Raw genomic sequence first — 15,650 nt, 5'->3', positions numbered from 1 at the left:
CCCCAGTACATAGTTGTATATCCTAGTCGTAAGTCCTTCTGGTTCTTCTATGTGTGACGCCACCACAGCATGGCTTGATGAGCGGTGTATAGGTCCACACTAGGGATCTGAATGGGTGGACCCTGGGCCACTGAAGCAGAGCTCACAAATTTAACCACTATGCCACCAGGCCAGCCCCGATGTGGGGTTCTGACAACGGGTGAAGGACCTCAACAAACACCCATGGAACTCACTTCTGAATGTCACTGAAGTAACCTGAGAGCCAGAATAGCCACATTAATAACACATGAAGTCTGGCCCAGCCCTGTCCTAGAGCAGAGGCATGAAAGAAATCAAAGTGAAGCCAGATACCTTCCTCCTGTCCTCTGTGTCTCCTGGGCCCCGCGCAGGTTACCCCGGACAGAAGAGCCCTTCCCCTTCCACTAGGATGTCACAGTCCTCACGCTTGATGAAGTTTCCAGACAAACTTGGTGGTCCTCTGGCTGGGTTATTCCAGAGAGGACCCCTGAACGGGGAGGGAAAGGGCCGGGGAAGCCCGGTCAGGAGTCTCAGAAACCAGGCTTCCCAAGCGGATTCCCACGACAGCAGGAGGCGGCACGGAAGTCGTTTTCAACATTTCAGAAAACCTGAAGTAAGCGTGCGTTCACTACCTGGTCATGCAAGTTAAAACCCAGTCACCTCACTGGACAATTAAGTTTAATGCTATTTTATGGCATATGTAGGAAAATTGGATTAGTAAACAGAAAAATTATTACCTAACAAGCTATAGTTCTTGGTGGACAAAATCTTTGAAAATCGAGGTGCAGGATCAAGACCCCAAAACCTCTCCTCAGTTTCCCAGCAGGTATTCGAGGGACTACTACGCGCCCATCACCTTGCTGCCACGTCTGGAGGGCGTGCACCAGCCCAGAGGAGGAACTCACTTAAGTTCAGATATTTAAGTGTAAATAGAATTCTCTGGCTCCCAGGGTTGTTGCCACTTTAAAACCATCCTTGAACACATATCTTTGAGTTTAGCGGTTCTTGACTAGTTCTGCTAGCCAGGAAGACTAATCACAACCAGAATTTTACCTGCAGTCCACTTGAGGCACGCTATGGGTAAAAGGGTAATAAAATCCATTAATTTTTGCATGAGGAATTGCCCTTGGGTTACTACATAATCGAAACAACTTTAGAAAAAAAGAAAAGACAAACAGAGGCAGCAAGAGTATGTCACCCCTTCTCCCAAGAATTAACCCAACCAACCTGATTTCTGAGGCTCTTCCGTCTCTCTCCGTTAGAAGGGCCAGCCCACGGAAGAAGCATCTTAGTCAATCGTAAGACACTGCTGAAGGGCCCCTGCGGGAGGTCTGGGCATCCTCCTCCGTGGCTTCTACAAGTCATTTAAGGAAGGAGGTATATTCTCAGTAAACATGGAGACAGATTTGGTTTGCTAACTGGGTTTTCCTCTGGATAAGTCACTTTAATTTAAAAGCCAGTTATCCTTGGGTGTCCTCCACATACTTCTTCCTTCCTAATTTTTAGTCTATGTTCTCTGCCTTCTTGCCAACTTAGATTCTTCCCTTTTCCCAAACTTGGCGTCTGGAGAAAACTCCCATCTTAAGCCATCTTTTGTGGATCCCTCCTTCACTCTGCATTCCCATTCAAGCGTGGTAGTGAGTTAACGTTGTACCTGTTGTACTCAAGTATGCTTTCATTTCACTTTTAACCAGGTGCTGTTACTGGTGAGCAGGGTCTCGCCACACCACACTCACAGCACACAGGAGGGTCCCGGGAGAGAACTGTTGGGCTACAGACAGCCGTGGTCCTTACCTAGTGATGCAGGAAATCCAGCCTCATTACTGTTGCTTCTCAACCCTGCTCGAGGGCATTCTTCATTCTCACCAAGAGCACCATTGTCAGGGCCCCTAAAAATCCGAATCCTCGCCCAGCTGTTGAGGACAAATCATGATGCTTCTGTGGCAGACTCTAGTGACACTGCCCACAAGATTCATAAAAGCAAATGATGCCTCCAGTTCCCAAAGGAGGGGATGAACACCTTCCATTTTTTGATGCCCTTAGCCAATGTGGCCAGGAGTGCATCCATCTCTTAGGTGCTCCTTCTCAAGACAATGGCCAACTCTGGTTTTTCTGCCAAACTTATTTCTGATGAATAATTCACAACACTGTGTACGTGATTCACTCTTTAAAACAAAGGTGGTGTGGAGCTTGGGGATACGGTGATAGGACAATCTATGCTCTACCAGGAGTAAAAGTGACGTTGCTTTGTTCCATTCACGGGTCCTACATAATTTTTAAAAGATGATCTTTTAGCACATGAAATACCTGACTTGAACTACAACATATGTGTCCCGTAAGTTCTTGTCTTGACAGCCTTACACTGAGTTAGATATTTTCTAGAAAATATATTTTCAGAAACTAAGTATTCTTAGAATAGTTTTGAAACTTCTCATAACTAGATTTATTATCACACCCCCTATAATCCATACCACTTTCTTACGAGTGAAGAATAGAAATGAGGCATTTCTGTTCCTAAACTGTTTCCTGATAATTGCTGAACAGTTCTCACACATCAGTAACAAAGTTACACGTTATAATACTTTCATGTAAGAAAACGAGCACACAGCTGTATTCATGCGGTCTTTATTAACTTGACAAATATAGGAAAATCTGCAATCATCTATCAAAATTATATCTTACCAAGAATTTGAAAGATATTTAAAAAAGATGTATTCACAGTCTGTCTGAATCATGTACAAAGCAATGTCTGCAGAAGCAAAAGCCAGAGAATGAACACGTGAGAGTAAATGCTGCTGCGGAAGCCGCGTCCTGGCCCCTCCAACCGCACAGTAAACAAGACAATCCTGCGCTCGCTCCTCTAGAGGGTCGACTTTGAAGCTGCCCTTTAGCAACAATTATTTATCCTAAAAGGAAAACTGCTTTCTGAGAAATCTTTCCTGCTACACAGACCCGGCTGAAGTGCTACCACCACATTGCAGGGTCCAGGGTGGATCGAGCTCCTTCCTCAGGGCGCTGTTAACACTGCCCAAGGTCCTGGGGAATGGCTTTGACATTCACGGGGGTCATTTCAGCACCAGGCTGATTTTTAACACATAAATCTGAGGTGTTTCCTACCAGAGTGGAGGACTGTTCAGATGATGCGGGACGTAAGTGTGATGCCAGCCTTGTTGGTACACTCGGCTCAGCAATTTCAGAGGGTTGTGAAGAGCTGAAACCATTGTTTTTAATTTCCTATGTAAAGGGAGGTGAAAAGATCACAAAGATCACTTCTGGGCTCAAAATTATGATGGTGATATTGTTTCACCCCAGGACAAAACCAAATGTCCAGTTTTCAAGTCTCTTTCCAAACTCAGTGTCCAGGACGCCCTTCGTGGTGAGGAGAAGGGCGGGTCAGGCTGTGCTTGATAGACCCTCCAAAGCAAATTTAGAGAAAAAGGAGTACTCTACCGAAAGGACTGGCTTCTGGAAGAATCAAGTCACCTTTATAACTTCAAAATTAGAAGCCCTCAATAACGGTAACCGTGAAAAGGGGTTATTGACAAGTACCCAGTATTTTAGAGAAGTTCAAGATGGCATATACTAGAAAACAAGAGACGACAGCCGCATTCTGAGGACATATCTTACTCATCTTCGTATCTTTAGACTCTAGCACCATGCCAGGAACACAGAAGACATTGAACAGATCTTTTCGTAGTGGTTTCTGAGCTTTCTTCCAGGGTTGGAGCATGAATAGTTGAACACGCGAGGCCGGGCACTGGGGGTCAGGACCGGAGGCTCCCTTGAGAAGTCTGACCCTGGAAGACCCTACGTAGTAGCTTAACCTCTGTCTCACATCCTACAAGTTAGGATCAAGACCACATACACAGTTTTTTGAGGCCCAGTAAAGGACAAGTACTAAATATATTATTTGTTTGGGCATCTGTTGTGGGAGAGGATTTTTCAAACCAATGGACACCTTAAAAATGGAGATCCAGGAGTTTAAAAGTAAAAACACTACTTCTTTAGTTGTTGCTTCTGTACTGAAATAAACTGCTCATTTACGATTTTCTTCCAAGTTGCTTAGAAAGCTTCTATTTTTTCTGATAAAAAATTTAGTCATTTATAGCGAGAGCTGTGATCCTAGGACCACACATGAAGGCAGTGAGAGCCAAAAACAGGAAAGCAAGCCCTTCCTCTTTGAAAAAAATCCTCAAATCTTCCAAATATGGTTGGGATTTCCCCAGGCTGGTTGACAGCAACATCCTGTACCTCAACTCTCTTTATCCTGCAGGCCAGTCAGAGCCGGACGTCAGCGGTCACCCTTGTGCCTCCTGTCCTCCTCCTCTTCTCTAAGCAGGCGGCAGTGCTGGTCATGCTGTACCGCTTCGCTCCACAGCCACCCCTCGCCCTGTGTGAGGGTACACCCTCAGTGGAACGGCTTCTATTTTCCCTGGTGGCACTCTGTTTTTCATGGTGGAAGACTAGCATTTTGATATTTCAGAAACAACTGAATGGACTCTAAGAAAGTACAAAGAAAAAGTTCTGTGTGTGAGACTGGCGATTTAAAGAAAGACGGTGTGGTCTCTCTACACTGGGATGTAGTTCCATGTTGTAGAAAGTGACGTTTATCGCAATCTTTCTACGTAGGACAATAATACATAGGGTGGATTTAAACACACGCACACACACACCACATCTCTTCTGAGATGAACCTTTCACGAGAGATACAGCACACGTGGCACCCTCGCACAAACAAGCTACTCCAGACGGGGCTCCCACAGGCCTGCCTCAAACCACAAACTGGGGTTCAAGTGGCTTTAAGATGCATGTCTTTCTAGAAGATAATACCCACGCAGCCACATATCTGAGGAGAAAAAGAGAGAATCTTGGGAAAAGGGGGCTAAATGAAAAGAAACAGAGCTGAGAGGACCTGGTGCTGCAAGCCCCGCTCTTGCTTTGCAGAGCTCTTATTTTCCTGCAGCTCTCCACTGCCTAAGACGAGCCGCTTTTTACTTATACTCAGGTTAGTACCACTACTTCTAAAGTTAGTTTCTTACAAGAAATATTCCATGACAGGAAAAAAATATTCTAAACCCCAGGGAAAACCCCAAACCAGACCATATGGCTGGAGAGAAAGCAGCAGGAAAAAGAGGAAAGGCTGGCCTCTCTTCGGCCCCAGGGGAAACTAAGTTTCTCACAAATGCTACAGTCTCATCACCGTGGCGAAGGGCCGTCTGTGGAGAAAGAAGGCTTGTGCCCTGGCAAAGCCCCATTCAGAGGTGCCACGTGCCCACAGGCTGACGGCTGTATGTGCATCGTCCAACTGAAGTGCACAGGGCATGAACGCCACCGCCCCACTCTCACAAAGGTGCACTGAAATGGAAGGCAATGCGGAAGGGAAACCACAAAACACCCATTGTGAGGTTCTTGAGGAAGAACGCGGATGTCCTCAACATCTGCCCACGGAACATCAGCTCATCTGGTCCCCTTGGCTGTGGGAGGCCCCTTCTTTCTTCTCTTGGCAGCTGGTTCTCCTGACCCTCGGTTCTCCCACAGCTCACCAAGTGAAATAACGGTGAGCTCGCTTTGTACTGATACAACTGATTCAAGAACTTTATAAGCTACCAGCTTTGGGGTATTGGATTAAATTCTGACCTATTGTCAGAGACAATGGGTTGTAGTAAAAAAAAAAAAGAAAAACCAGGACAGAAAGTGCTTCACCAGCCGTTTTACTCTTCTTTAATTCTACTGTCTTTGGGCACACGTTGTATTTGCTATTGAGAAATTACAACAGCAAGGCTGACAGCACTGATTCATAACACATTCTTTGCACCACACAGAGTAAACCTTAGGATAACCGGATCATCTGCTACAACAGAGCTGTCTTATTTGCTGGATAAAAGAACTGCTCATGGCGGGAGTGAAGGGAGAGATGGGGAACAAAGGAGTTATCTGGGGACAAGTAAACCTACAAGTATGTCTGAAAATTAAGAATTTTGTGGAAAATCCAAAATTTACCTAAGGGTGATAGGGAATTGTTGAGTTATAGTTCCATTATTTCCAGAAATTACTGAATTTGGAACCTGAGGTTAAGACTTTTAGGATAAAGCAACCTCAAATAGGGTCAGACTGGCCTTGGGAAGAAATGGCAACCACAGATGGTAATGAGTTTCAGTGCTTGAGAACGAAAATTGTCAAAATCAACCTACACATCTGACTTGACTCAAGATGAAAAAAGGTCTTATTTAAAAAGGGTAAGTCTGCAGCAAAGAAAAGTCTGAAAGTGCAAGTTTGAGCCCCTTTCCACCTTTCCCTTTTGCTGCTGGCGCCTGTTCTCCTTACAGTGCCCCTGAAAAGGCTCAGAATTCAATACAGAGTTATTAGGTTGATTTTCAACACGGAGTTTAAGATGAAGAGTTCTGTTTGGTTCGAACCACTTCACTTAACCTCTTGGTAATGGTAGTCCTGAGATCTGCAGTGTTGGTAAAAATCCACCTGTGACCAAGGGCCAAACTGTGGGAACACGACAACTTCTTGGCCCAACGCTCTTCCTTGTCCCTCAAATGTGGTAGCTTTTGCACTGAGGGACTCAGTACACCTCAGTGACGTATGTTCAAAACCTTTTTCTGTAGATACCTCCTCCCGATGCCCAATAGCGCAGGTGGTCAGGAAGACTCGGAAGGAAGCTGCAAAGAGTCCAGCCGGGAATCTTGACTTCGTTAGATGTGGACTCAGGAAAATCACCTTTGTCCTCCCTAGATTTTATTATAGTCAAAGGAGAAAAATCCATGGGATTCTAATTGCAAAGATGCTAGACATAAAACTGATGGAATGCTAATTGGTCCATAAAAGGCTGCACAAGATAATCTGTGGCAAAGTAGAAAACAAGCCCAAAGGTGATAGAAATTGGAAGAGCTGGCAATGCTTTCTTGAAAATGGCGAGGAGTAATAATGTAAGGCACAAACCCTGTGGAAAAGAGGGGAAAAGACACAAACTCAGACATAATTATGAAAGTATTTTCTGTAAAACAACTCAATTGCAAGTCTTGGTTCTAATTTAGTTAATTGAATACTACCCTTTGAGGTTAAATTTTAGAGCAGATGTTTTCATTAAATTTGGAAACATTTATTTTCCTTTGGAACACAGAATTCATTATGCACACATTGTTGATATTTCATCCCCTAACTCTAGGTAAGGAATAGAATCTGAAAATAAGTAAAATGATTTTTGAAAAAAATTAAATAATACTGGAGTGTCTACTGTGAGTTTAGTTTAGCTGGCTAAAACCCCAGAGGTGAAGAGCATTCTTCATGCTGTGTGGGGGCAAAGAGATGCTCATAGAATAAATCAATAAAAGTTTGTTTACAAAGAATATATTGCATTCTTGTAAAAACAGAGCAGCCACATAATACAGTCCATTTCTACCCAGTTACTGAGACGCTAACCATGAAGTCTGGAGGCTGAGCATCATTTCAGGTTTATCCAAAATAAGTAACTTTCTTCTCTTAAAACACATGACATACCCAGAAAACTAACTTTAAAAGAGAAATAAAATACATGATAACTCTAACTGGTTATATTATCCTGATAAATCACAAACGTAATCACAAAATAAATGCATAAGTAAAGTCTCTCATCTAACTTCACTCACATGTATCAAAGACATCACCCCTTTAGTAAAAATAGCAATAAGAAATATCTTACAAGGTATTTACTTAAATCATAGTTCTGAATGCTTCAGGGGTCACGTGGTGGCACTATAAGCAAAGTCTACATGGGATCATGCATTGTGTTAGCTTTTCTTGCCCCACATTTGCTGCCCAAAGGAACACTGTATGCTGGAGATTCGGGCATTAAATGCAAATTTAAATGCAAACCAAACTTGGGGACTGAGCAAGGATCTGCTGACTCGTTTAAGACGGATCTAGCACAGTTAATTTCCTACATATCAATGCCACTGGGCTTGGAGCAGTGATTTCTGATCAGAGGTACTTAGAATTTCCTGGGGAACTCTGACAAAAACACAATTAAAACAAATTAAATAAGAACATTTCAGGGTGGGGATGCACAGGTTTTTTTGAGGAAGATTAGCCCTGAGCTAACATCTGTGCCCATCTTCCTCTACTTTATACGTGGGACACCTGCCACAGCATGGCTTGACAATCGGTGCCATGTCCGCAGCTGGATCCGAACAGGCGAACCCCGGGCCGCCAAAGTGGAATGTGTGCACTTAACTGCTGTGCCACCGGGCCGGCCCGGGACGCACAGTTTTAAAGCTCTTAGGTGACTTTACTGTGTGACCAGGTGGAGAACTACTCAGTAGAGGTCCATTTGTGTTTTCAAAAGCTCCCAGGTGATGGAGCACTCAGCCCAGCTGGGTTAAAATGGGATCGCGTCAGCAGAGTTTGGAGATGAGCAGTTCTGACATGTTTTATGCGAATATACTTACAATCAATATGGCTACAAAGCAGGCTATGGTTGTGTTCCAGTCCCCACTGGCTGTTGCGGAAGCCTTGCCAACTAGCACGCTGTAGAAAATGAAGTCTCCTAACCCAAGCTTTACTCCCCCTGAAAAAGGGAAAGATCATGAATACAAAAGTTTGTCACTCTCTGCAACGATTTCACAGTTCAAAATGTCACTGCCTCACTCCATCCTGCACTGAATGAGAAGTCAACAAAAGATAATCATAGGAAATTAGGCTTTAGCTGGGTTTTCCGTTTCCTTTTTGGTTTCTATGAGTTTCAGATTCTATGTGGCTGAGCCTAGGGTCTTAACAGCAGATGCTGCTGTTACATATCAAAAATAATAACAATTGTCATCTACTAAATGTCTAAGTTTATACCTAGCACTTGTTCTAATAAATCTTCACAAGATCCCCTAGGAGATAGATCCTCTTTTTTTGTTTAAAAAAAACCAAACAGCTTTATTGAGGTAAAATTTATTTCATAAAATTCACCCATTGTAAGTGTACAATTAAATGACTAAAAAATTTATAGAGCTGTGCAATCCCCATGACAATCCACCATACTTCCACCACCCCAGAAAAGATACCTTGTGCCCATTTACAGTTAATCCCCACTCCCACCCCGGCCTCAAGCAACAATTCACCTGCTTTCTATCTCTAAAAATTTGCTTTTTCTAGACATTTCACAAAAACGGACTCATACAATAGGAAATATTTTGTGACTGACTTCTTTCACTTAACATACTATTTTTGAAGTTTATCCATGACATTGCATGTATCTGTAGTTTGTTCCTTTTTATTGATGAATAGTTTTCCAGTGTATGGATATATTGTGTTTGTCCGTTCATCAGTTGATGGACATACGGACTCTCAGTTTTTGGTTATATTCAGTTATATGAATAATGCTACTACCATCATTAGTGTACACAGATTGTTTTCATTTCCATTGAGTAGATTCCTAGAAGTAGAACTGCTTGGTTACATGGTAAGTTTATGTTTAGCTTTTTAAGAAACTGCCAAATTGTTTTCCATAGTGGCTATACCAGTTTACATTCCCACCAGCAATGCATGAGGGTTCCGGTTTCTTCACATCCTCACCAATACTTGGTATTTCTAGTCTTTTTGATTACAGCCCTTCTGATTAATACTGAGTATCTTTTCACGTGCTTATTAGCCATTACATTTCTTCTTTGGTGAAACGTCTATCCAAACCATTTTCCTATTTTTAAATTGGGTTTATCTTCCTGTTATTGAGTTGTAAGCATTCTTTATATATCCTAAATACAAGTTCTTTAACAGACTTGCAACATGATTTGCAAATATTTTCTCTCAGTCTGGGGCTTCTTTTCCTTGTTTCAATGATAAAGAAAATTTTCAGTGCGGTAAAATACACAGTTCAATGGGATTAAGTACACTGACACTGTTGTGCTAGCATCACCATCATCAAACCACAGGACTCATTTCATCTTGTAAAGCCGAAACTCCGTATCCATTAAACAATGACTCCTCCTTCCTCTCTCTCTCCAGCCCCTGGCAACTACCATTTTACTTTCTGTCTCTGAGTTTGACTACACTCGGTAGTTCATAGAAATGGAATCATACACTATTTGTTTTTTTGTGTCTGGTTTCTTTCACTTAGCATAATGTTCTCAAGGCTCATCCATGTTGTAGCATGTAACAGAATTTCCTTACTTTTTAAGGCTGAATAATATTCCATCATATGTATGTACCACATTTTGTTTATACATTCATCTGTCAATAAACACTTGCGTTGCTTCCACCTCATGGCTATTGTGAATAATGTCGCTATGAACAAGGGTGTACAAATCTCTCTCTCTTAATGGTATCTTTTGAAGTGCAAAAGTTTAAAAATTCTTTTTCTCATGAGGAAGATTGACCCTGAACTAACATCTGTTGCCAATCTTCCTCTTTTTGCTTGAGGAAGACTGCTGCTGAACTAACACTGTGCCAATCTTCCTCTATTTTACGTGGGGTGCTGCCACAGCGTGGCTTGACGAGTGGTGCTGGTCCATGCCCAGGATCTGAACCTGCGAACCCTGGGCTGCTGAAGTGGGAGTGAGTGAACTTAACCACTATCCCACTGGGCCAGCCCCCAAAAAGTTTTAAATTTTGACAAAGTCCAATCCATCAATTTCTTCTTCTATTTGTCAGTGTTGTACTGAAGAACTCCTTGCCCAACTCAAGGTCATGAAGTTTTTCTCCTATGTTTTTTTCTAGAAGTTTTATAGTTTTACCACTTACATTTCAGTTTATGATCCCTGCTGAGTTAATTTTTGATTGTGTGCATGATGGACAGGGTGAGCCAGGCGTTTCTGTTCATTCTTTTGCATGTGAATATCCAGTTGTCCCAGCACCATTTGTTGAAAAGATTACATCCTTTTCCCATTGAATTACGTGTTTCAGCACCTTTGTAAAAAATCACTGACCATAAATGTACGGGTTTACTTCCGGACTTTCAATTCTGTTCCATTGATTTATATGCCTTTCCCTTTTCCTGTCTTCATGACTATGGTTTTAGAGTAAGTTTTGAAAACAGATAATCTAAGTCCACCAATTTTTTTCTTCTCTTTCAAAATTGTTTTGGGTACTCTAAGTTCTTTTCATTTCCAAATAAATTTTAGGATCAACTTGTAGAAACTGGCAAGCTGATCCTAAAATTTACACAGAAATGCAAGGGCCCTAGATTTTCTGTTGTCAAACAGTATTTTTAACCTTACAAGTTCCTTAAAAAATGATAAACAATCAAGCAAAGACTGAACCAGGGATTCAAAAGATATGCTTTGACTTGGGGTCCAATATTAATCCATAAAGCTTTACAATTGGCTTTCATCCTTCTGGTTGTTAAGTAACTATTCCCAACTGAAATTTGATCCTGGTATTGAAAGTTTTGTTGCTTGAGTTAGAGAAACCACCTCCAAGAGACGGACCCTGAGAAGTACAGTCTGCTCCACATGTGGGAGAGAAAGAAACAGAGTGCTGGTTAAGATCACCTTTCTGAGAAATCAGGGTTCTTCCTAAATCATGAAAGCCAGAGTGAAGTCTTCCTTAGTGGAAAAAATAAACACAGGACCTAAGAAACTGGACACTATGAACTACAGGGTTAGTGACCCTGTAACTTGCTAACCTTCCCAGACTGATGAATACTCACCAGCTTCAGGTGTGCAGAAGAGCCCAGCTCTACTATTTAAGTACCTGTGTGATTCAGGACAAGCTTCTCTAATCCTCAAACTCCTCAGCTATAATATGGGGATTACAGAACTATTTCATAGGGTTGTTATCAGAGTGAAAAACAATACAGGAAAAGTTCACGGCCCATACAGAGCCTAAACAAATGAGAGCCTTAGAAAGACTTCCGATTGCAAACACTGAGTGCTATGAGAAACTAAGTTCTTTAGGGAAAAAAAAGCTATAGAAATGAATTTTTAAAAATAATGCAGGAGGGGCCGGCCCGGTGGTGCAGTGGTTAAGTGCACATGTTCCACTTCAGCAGCCCGGGGTTTGCCGGTTCAGATCCCGGGTGCGGATGTGGCACCGCTTGTCAAGCTATGCTGTGGTAGGTGTGCCACATATAAAGTAGAGGAAGATGGGCATGGATCTTAGCTAAGGGCCAGTCTTCCTCAGCAAAAAGAGGAAGGTTGGCGGCAGATGTTAACTCAGGGCTAATCTTCCTCAAAATAAATAAATAAATAAATAATGCAGGAGAAAAATTTTGCATTTATCTGATAAGTGACCTGTATCTAGAATATATAAAGAACTTTTACAACTCAATAATAAAAAAATGAAAAAAAATGGGCAAAGGATCTGAATAGACAGTTCTCCAAAGAAAACATACAAATGGCCAAAAAACATACAAAAAAGATACTCAACACCATTAGCCATCAGGGAAATACAAATCAAAACCATAATGAGATAGCACTTCATATCGAGAATGATTATACTCAAAAAGACAGATAATAACAAGCACTGGTGAGGATGTGGAAAAACTGGAATATTCATACGCTGGTGGGATTGTAAAATAGTATGGTTGCTTTGGAAAACAGTCTGGCAATTTCTCAAAAGGTTAAACACAGAGTTACTGTAAGACCCAGCAATTCCACTCCCATGAATATACCCAAGAGAAATAAAAATATATGTCCACACAAAGTCGTGTACTTGAATGTTCATAGCAACATTATGCACAACAGTCCCAAATGGAAACAATTCAGATGTCCATTAACTGATGAATAGATAATAAATGTGGCATACCCATACAAAGGTACATTTTTTGGCTATAAAAAGAAGTGAAGCACTGATATATGCTACAACACAGACGAACCTGGGAAACACTACGCTAAGCAAAAGAAACAAAGGACCATATATTGCATGATTCCATTTATACGAAATGTCCAGAACAGGCAAATCTACTAAGATAGTATACTAGTTAGTGTTGGGAAGCGTGAGGCTAATGGGAATGGGCTTTGATCTTGAGGTGATGAAAATGTTCCAGACTTTGCTCGTGGTGATGGTTGCACACGTCTGTGAATACAGTACAAACCAGTGCACTGCACACTTTCAACAGGCGGGGAGGGAGGGGTCGCGAGGGGCCGCTAAGGAGCGTGGGGTTTCTTTCAGGGGTAACGAAAACATTCTAAAATTAATTGTGGTGACAACTGAATAATTCTACGAATATACTAAAGCCACCAATTTAAATGGGTGAATTGTATAGTATGTGAATTATATCTCAATAAATCTATCAAAAAATAAACAAAAATAATGTATTGAATTAATCTTAAAATTCTGACCACATTATTTTCATTTAAAGGCTTACATTTGTTTAAATAATAGCAATACTATGGCAAATACTATAGTTATACTTCACAGAATTCATTTTAACAGAGAGATGCAGATTTTATTAGCAAAATTAAAATAAAGAAACAAAGAAGTAACCATCACTGTTTTTCTATAGGTACTTACTGAAGTGACAAATTTTATTTACCTATAACCAGAAGAGACTGACTCAGTATACAGAACCTAAGAAAAATCATATTGCTCGGGAATTTGTTTTCTTTAAACAGCTCCTTTTGATTCACTCAGTCAAAATATGCCATAGCCAAACAACTAAAATCACGCAATGGAAACTGCTGAAGTCAGACACAAGGAATTAATAGGATTCCACTGCCAAGTGCTAACGCTGACATCGGCTGCTCGGATTTTCCTGCTATTTGCTAATGGGAGTCTAGGCCTTCTATTGTTTTGTTTTTGCCAACTCTGAAAAGTAATTTTAGGTAATTATGGTGTTCCTTTAATATTAAAAGGGGCATTTGCTGGTAAAGACAATGAATGATTGTGAATATTTACTTTAATTGTAAGACTTCTCTAAATGACCTCTAGCAGCATATGCGCCTAACTTCAATATAATAACATCACACAGTAATGAATATTTCCTATTATGTTTTCTTTAAGAAAGGCAGACTGCCACATGCGGCGCCACATTTGGATGAGTCTGGGAAGCCTGACTACCCTATGTTCTCCTCCAAATGGACCTTGCGAGCTTGTCTGGAGGTTCTGGCACAGAAGCACAGCTACTCCTATACCCTTGACCGAAGAATGGTCCTCCTCTATCAGTGCAGGTCGTCTTCTCTGACTAACCGTGCAGCTTCAAGAGGGACACATCTGGAGCAGTGAGGGAGGAAGGGGACGCCCACCCAGCCAGCCAGATCAGCTGAATCCTTGGCGATCAACGGGGTGCCACATGTCGCAGCCAGATTGCCCTCACATCCCCTGTTATCTTAGTAAATATAAACATACTAAAAACTGCCTGAAATTTATTAATTTACCTTTTTACTACTAAAATCTCTTCCCCCACTTGAAGAAAATAGCAAAATCCATCTCCCTCTCTTTCCTTGAGGTTATAGAAAAGAATCTCTATGTGTCAAATTTCCACTCCTGGAAACAACAGGTTAATTTCACTACTCTGATCAATTTTAAGTCTATCAATAGTACACTTGGGATGAGCCTGTTACCGGCATGTTTGATGGAAGTATATTTTGAAATTTGCTGGAAGACCACTTGCCTTCACATTGAATAAAAACATTTTACATTTCTAACTAAAAACTCTGCTCAGTTTTCTGACTCAATGTTGACTTTTAAAAGGTTGTTTTGGAAGACGTATGTGCCTTTCAGAAATCAAATTCTAATGTGAACCGAGACTTTTTCCTAAGTAACCATAAGTCCAGTTTAAAACACTAAAATCAGAGATGGTTATGTGTGTGCTGGATGCTAAGATAAGGAAAGAACGTCAATTATTAGTTCCTATGGGCCTCAGATAAAGAAAATATTAATCTGACGTTAGGAGGGGCAATACTTGGGTTTTCTTTAAAAAAAAAAAAAAAGAGATGAAGAGATGATCGGGAGACAGAATCTTCAAGTTGAAAAGGCAGCCATGAAAGAATCATTCGCTGCTGTGTTCAACAGCTGTATTACTTCTTTCTTTTGGCTCTAGGCATCTTTGAGAAAAGAGGAGAGGAGCAGAAGAGGCAACCTAATTACGGTGGTAACTGCAGGCAGAGAAAATCCAGCACAGGCGAGCTCGAGCCTGGCTGTAAGACAAGGCGATTACTCCTAGTGTCCCAAGAGTGTGAAAGTCGCAGGCTGCCGCGGGCTCTAACACCTGCAAAACTCAGCCAAGTACCAAAGACGTGGATATGCCTAGGTTCTGACCAGTTCAAAGGTTAGGGGTGAGCTCTAAGAACTCTTCTGCTCAAGCTGAAGGATAATGTCAAGGTCATAATAATCAGATCAGTGATTAAAGCAGCTAAAAAATCTAGGCGTTTGCTTCTTTAAAACGAAATATTTTTGCTATAATGTTTTAATCAAGTTTCACTTTTGTGAAAATGAAAAAACTAATAACTTAGTTGGAAAATGTGCCAATCTCTTATTCAATAAATCACATCTCTAACCAAGACTAATTGTAGAGATGACTGAGTCCTAACCAAGGGGCTCTCAGGGCTGATAATGTTCCCAAAAAGCCCTAAGTGCTAATAACCAAAGTCTATCTAAATAACAACATATCTGAGACATTGAACACACTCCTGCATATCTGCCCATCACATAAATCCCTCTGATTTTCTTTAAAAGCAATAAAATATAGTGCTTGTCAACAAAGGGAATAACGATGAAAAAGG

The 15,650-nt window shown here is 41.3% G+C and overlaps 1 protein-coding gene across 8 annotated transcripts in view; it reads right to left on the bottom strand.

Annotated features, from left to right (window-relative positions):
* Positions 1-5,713: 5,713 nt before the first annotated feature.
* PSEN1 (presenilin 1) overlaps positions 5,714-15,650 on the bottom strand; it is a 73,484-nt gene continuing 63,547 nt past the window's right edge. For all 8 annotated transcript variants that reach the window (XM_005605299.4, XM_070250088.1, XM_001489077.7 and 5 more), the window contains 2 exons: positions 8,451-8,569; positions 5,714-6,967 (listed from right to left, as the gene is read on the bottom strand). In XM_005605299.4, coding sequence (XP_005605356.1) covers positions 6,812-6,967; positions 8,451-8,569 — 275 coding nt within the window. In that variant the 3' untranslated portion in view covers positions 5,714-6,811. The remainder of the gene's footprint in view (positions 6,968-8,450; positions 8,570-15,650) is intronic.

The sequence above is a fragment of the Equus caballus genome, chromosome 24 (genome assembly GCF_041296265.1).
Source record: "Equus caballus isolate H_3958 breed thoroughbred chromosome 24, TB-T2T, whole genome shotgun sequence".
Lineage (NCBI taxonomy): Eukaryota > Metazoa > Chordata > Mammalia > Perissodactyla > Equidae > Equus > Equus caballus.
The sequence above is the reverse complement of the archived record's forward strand: the minus strand, read 5'-3'. Positions and strand labels throughout refer to the sequence as shown.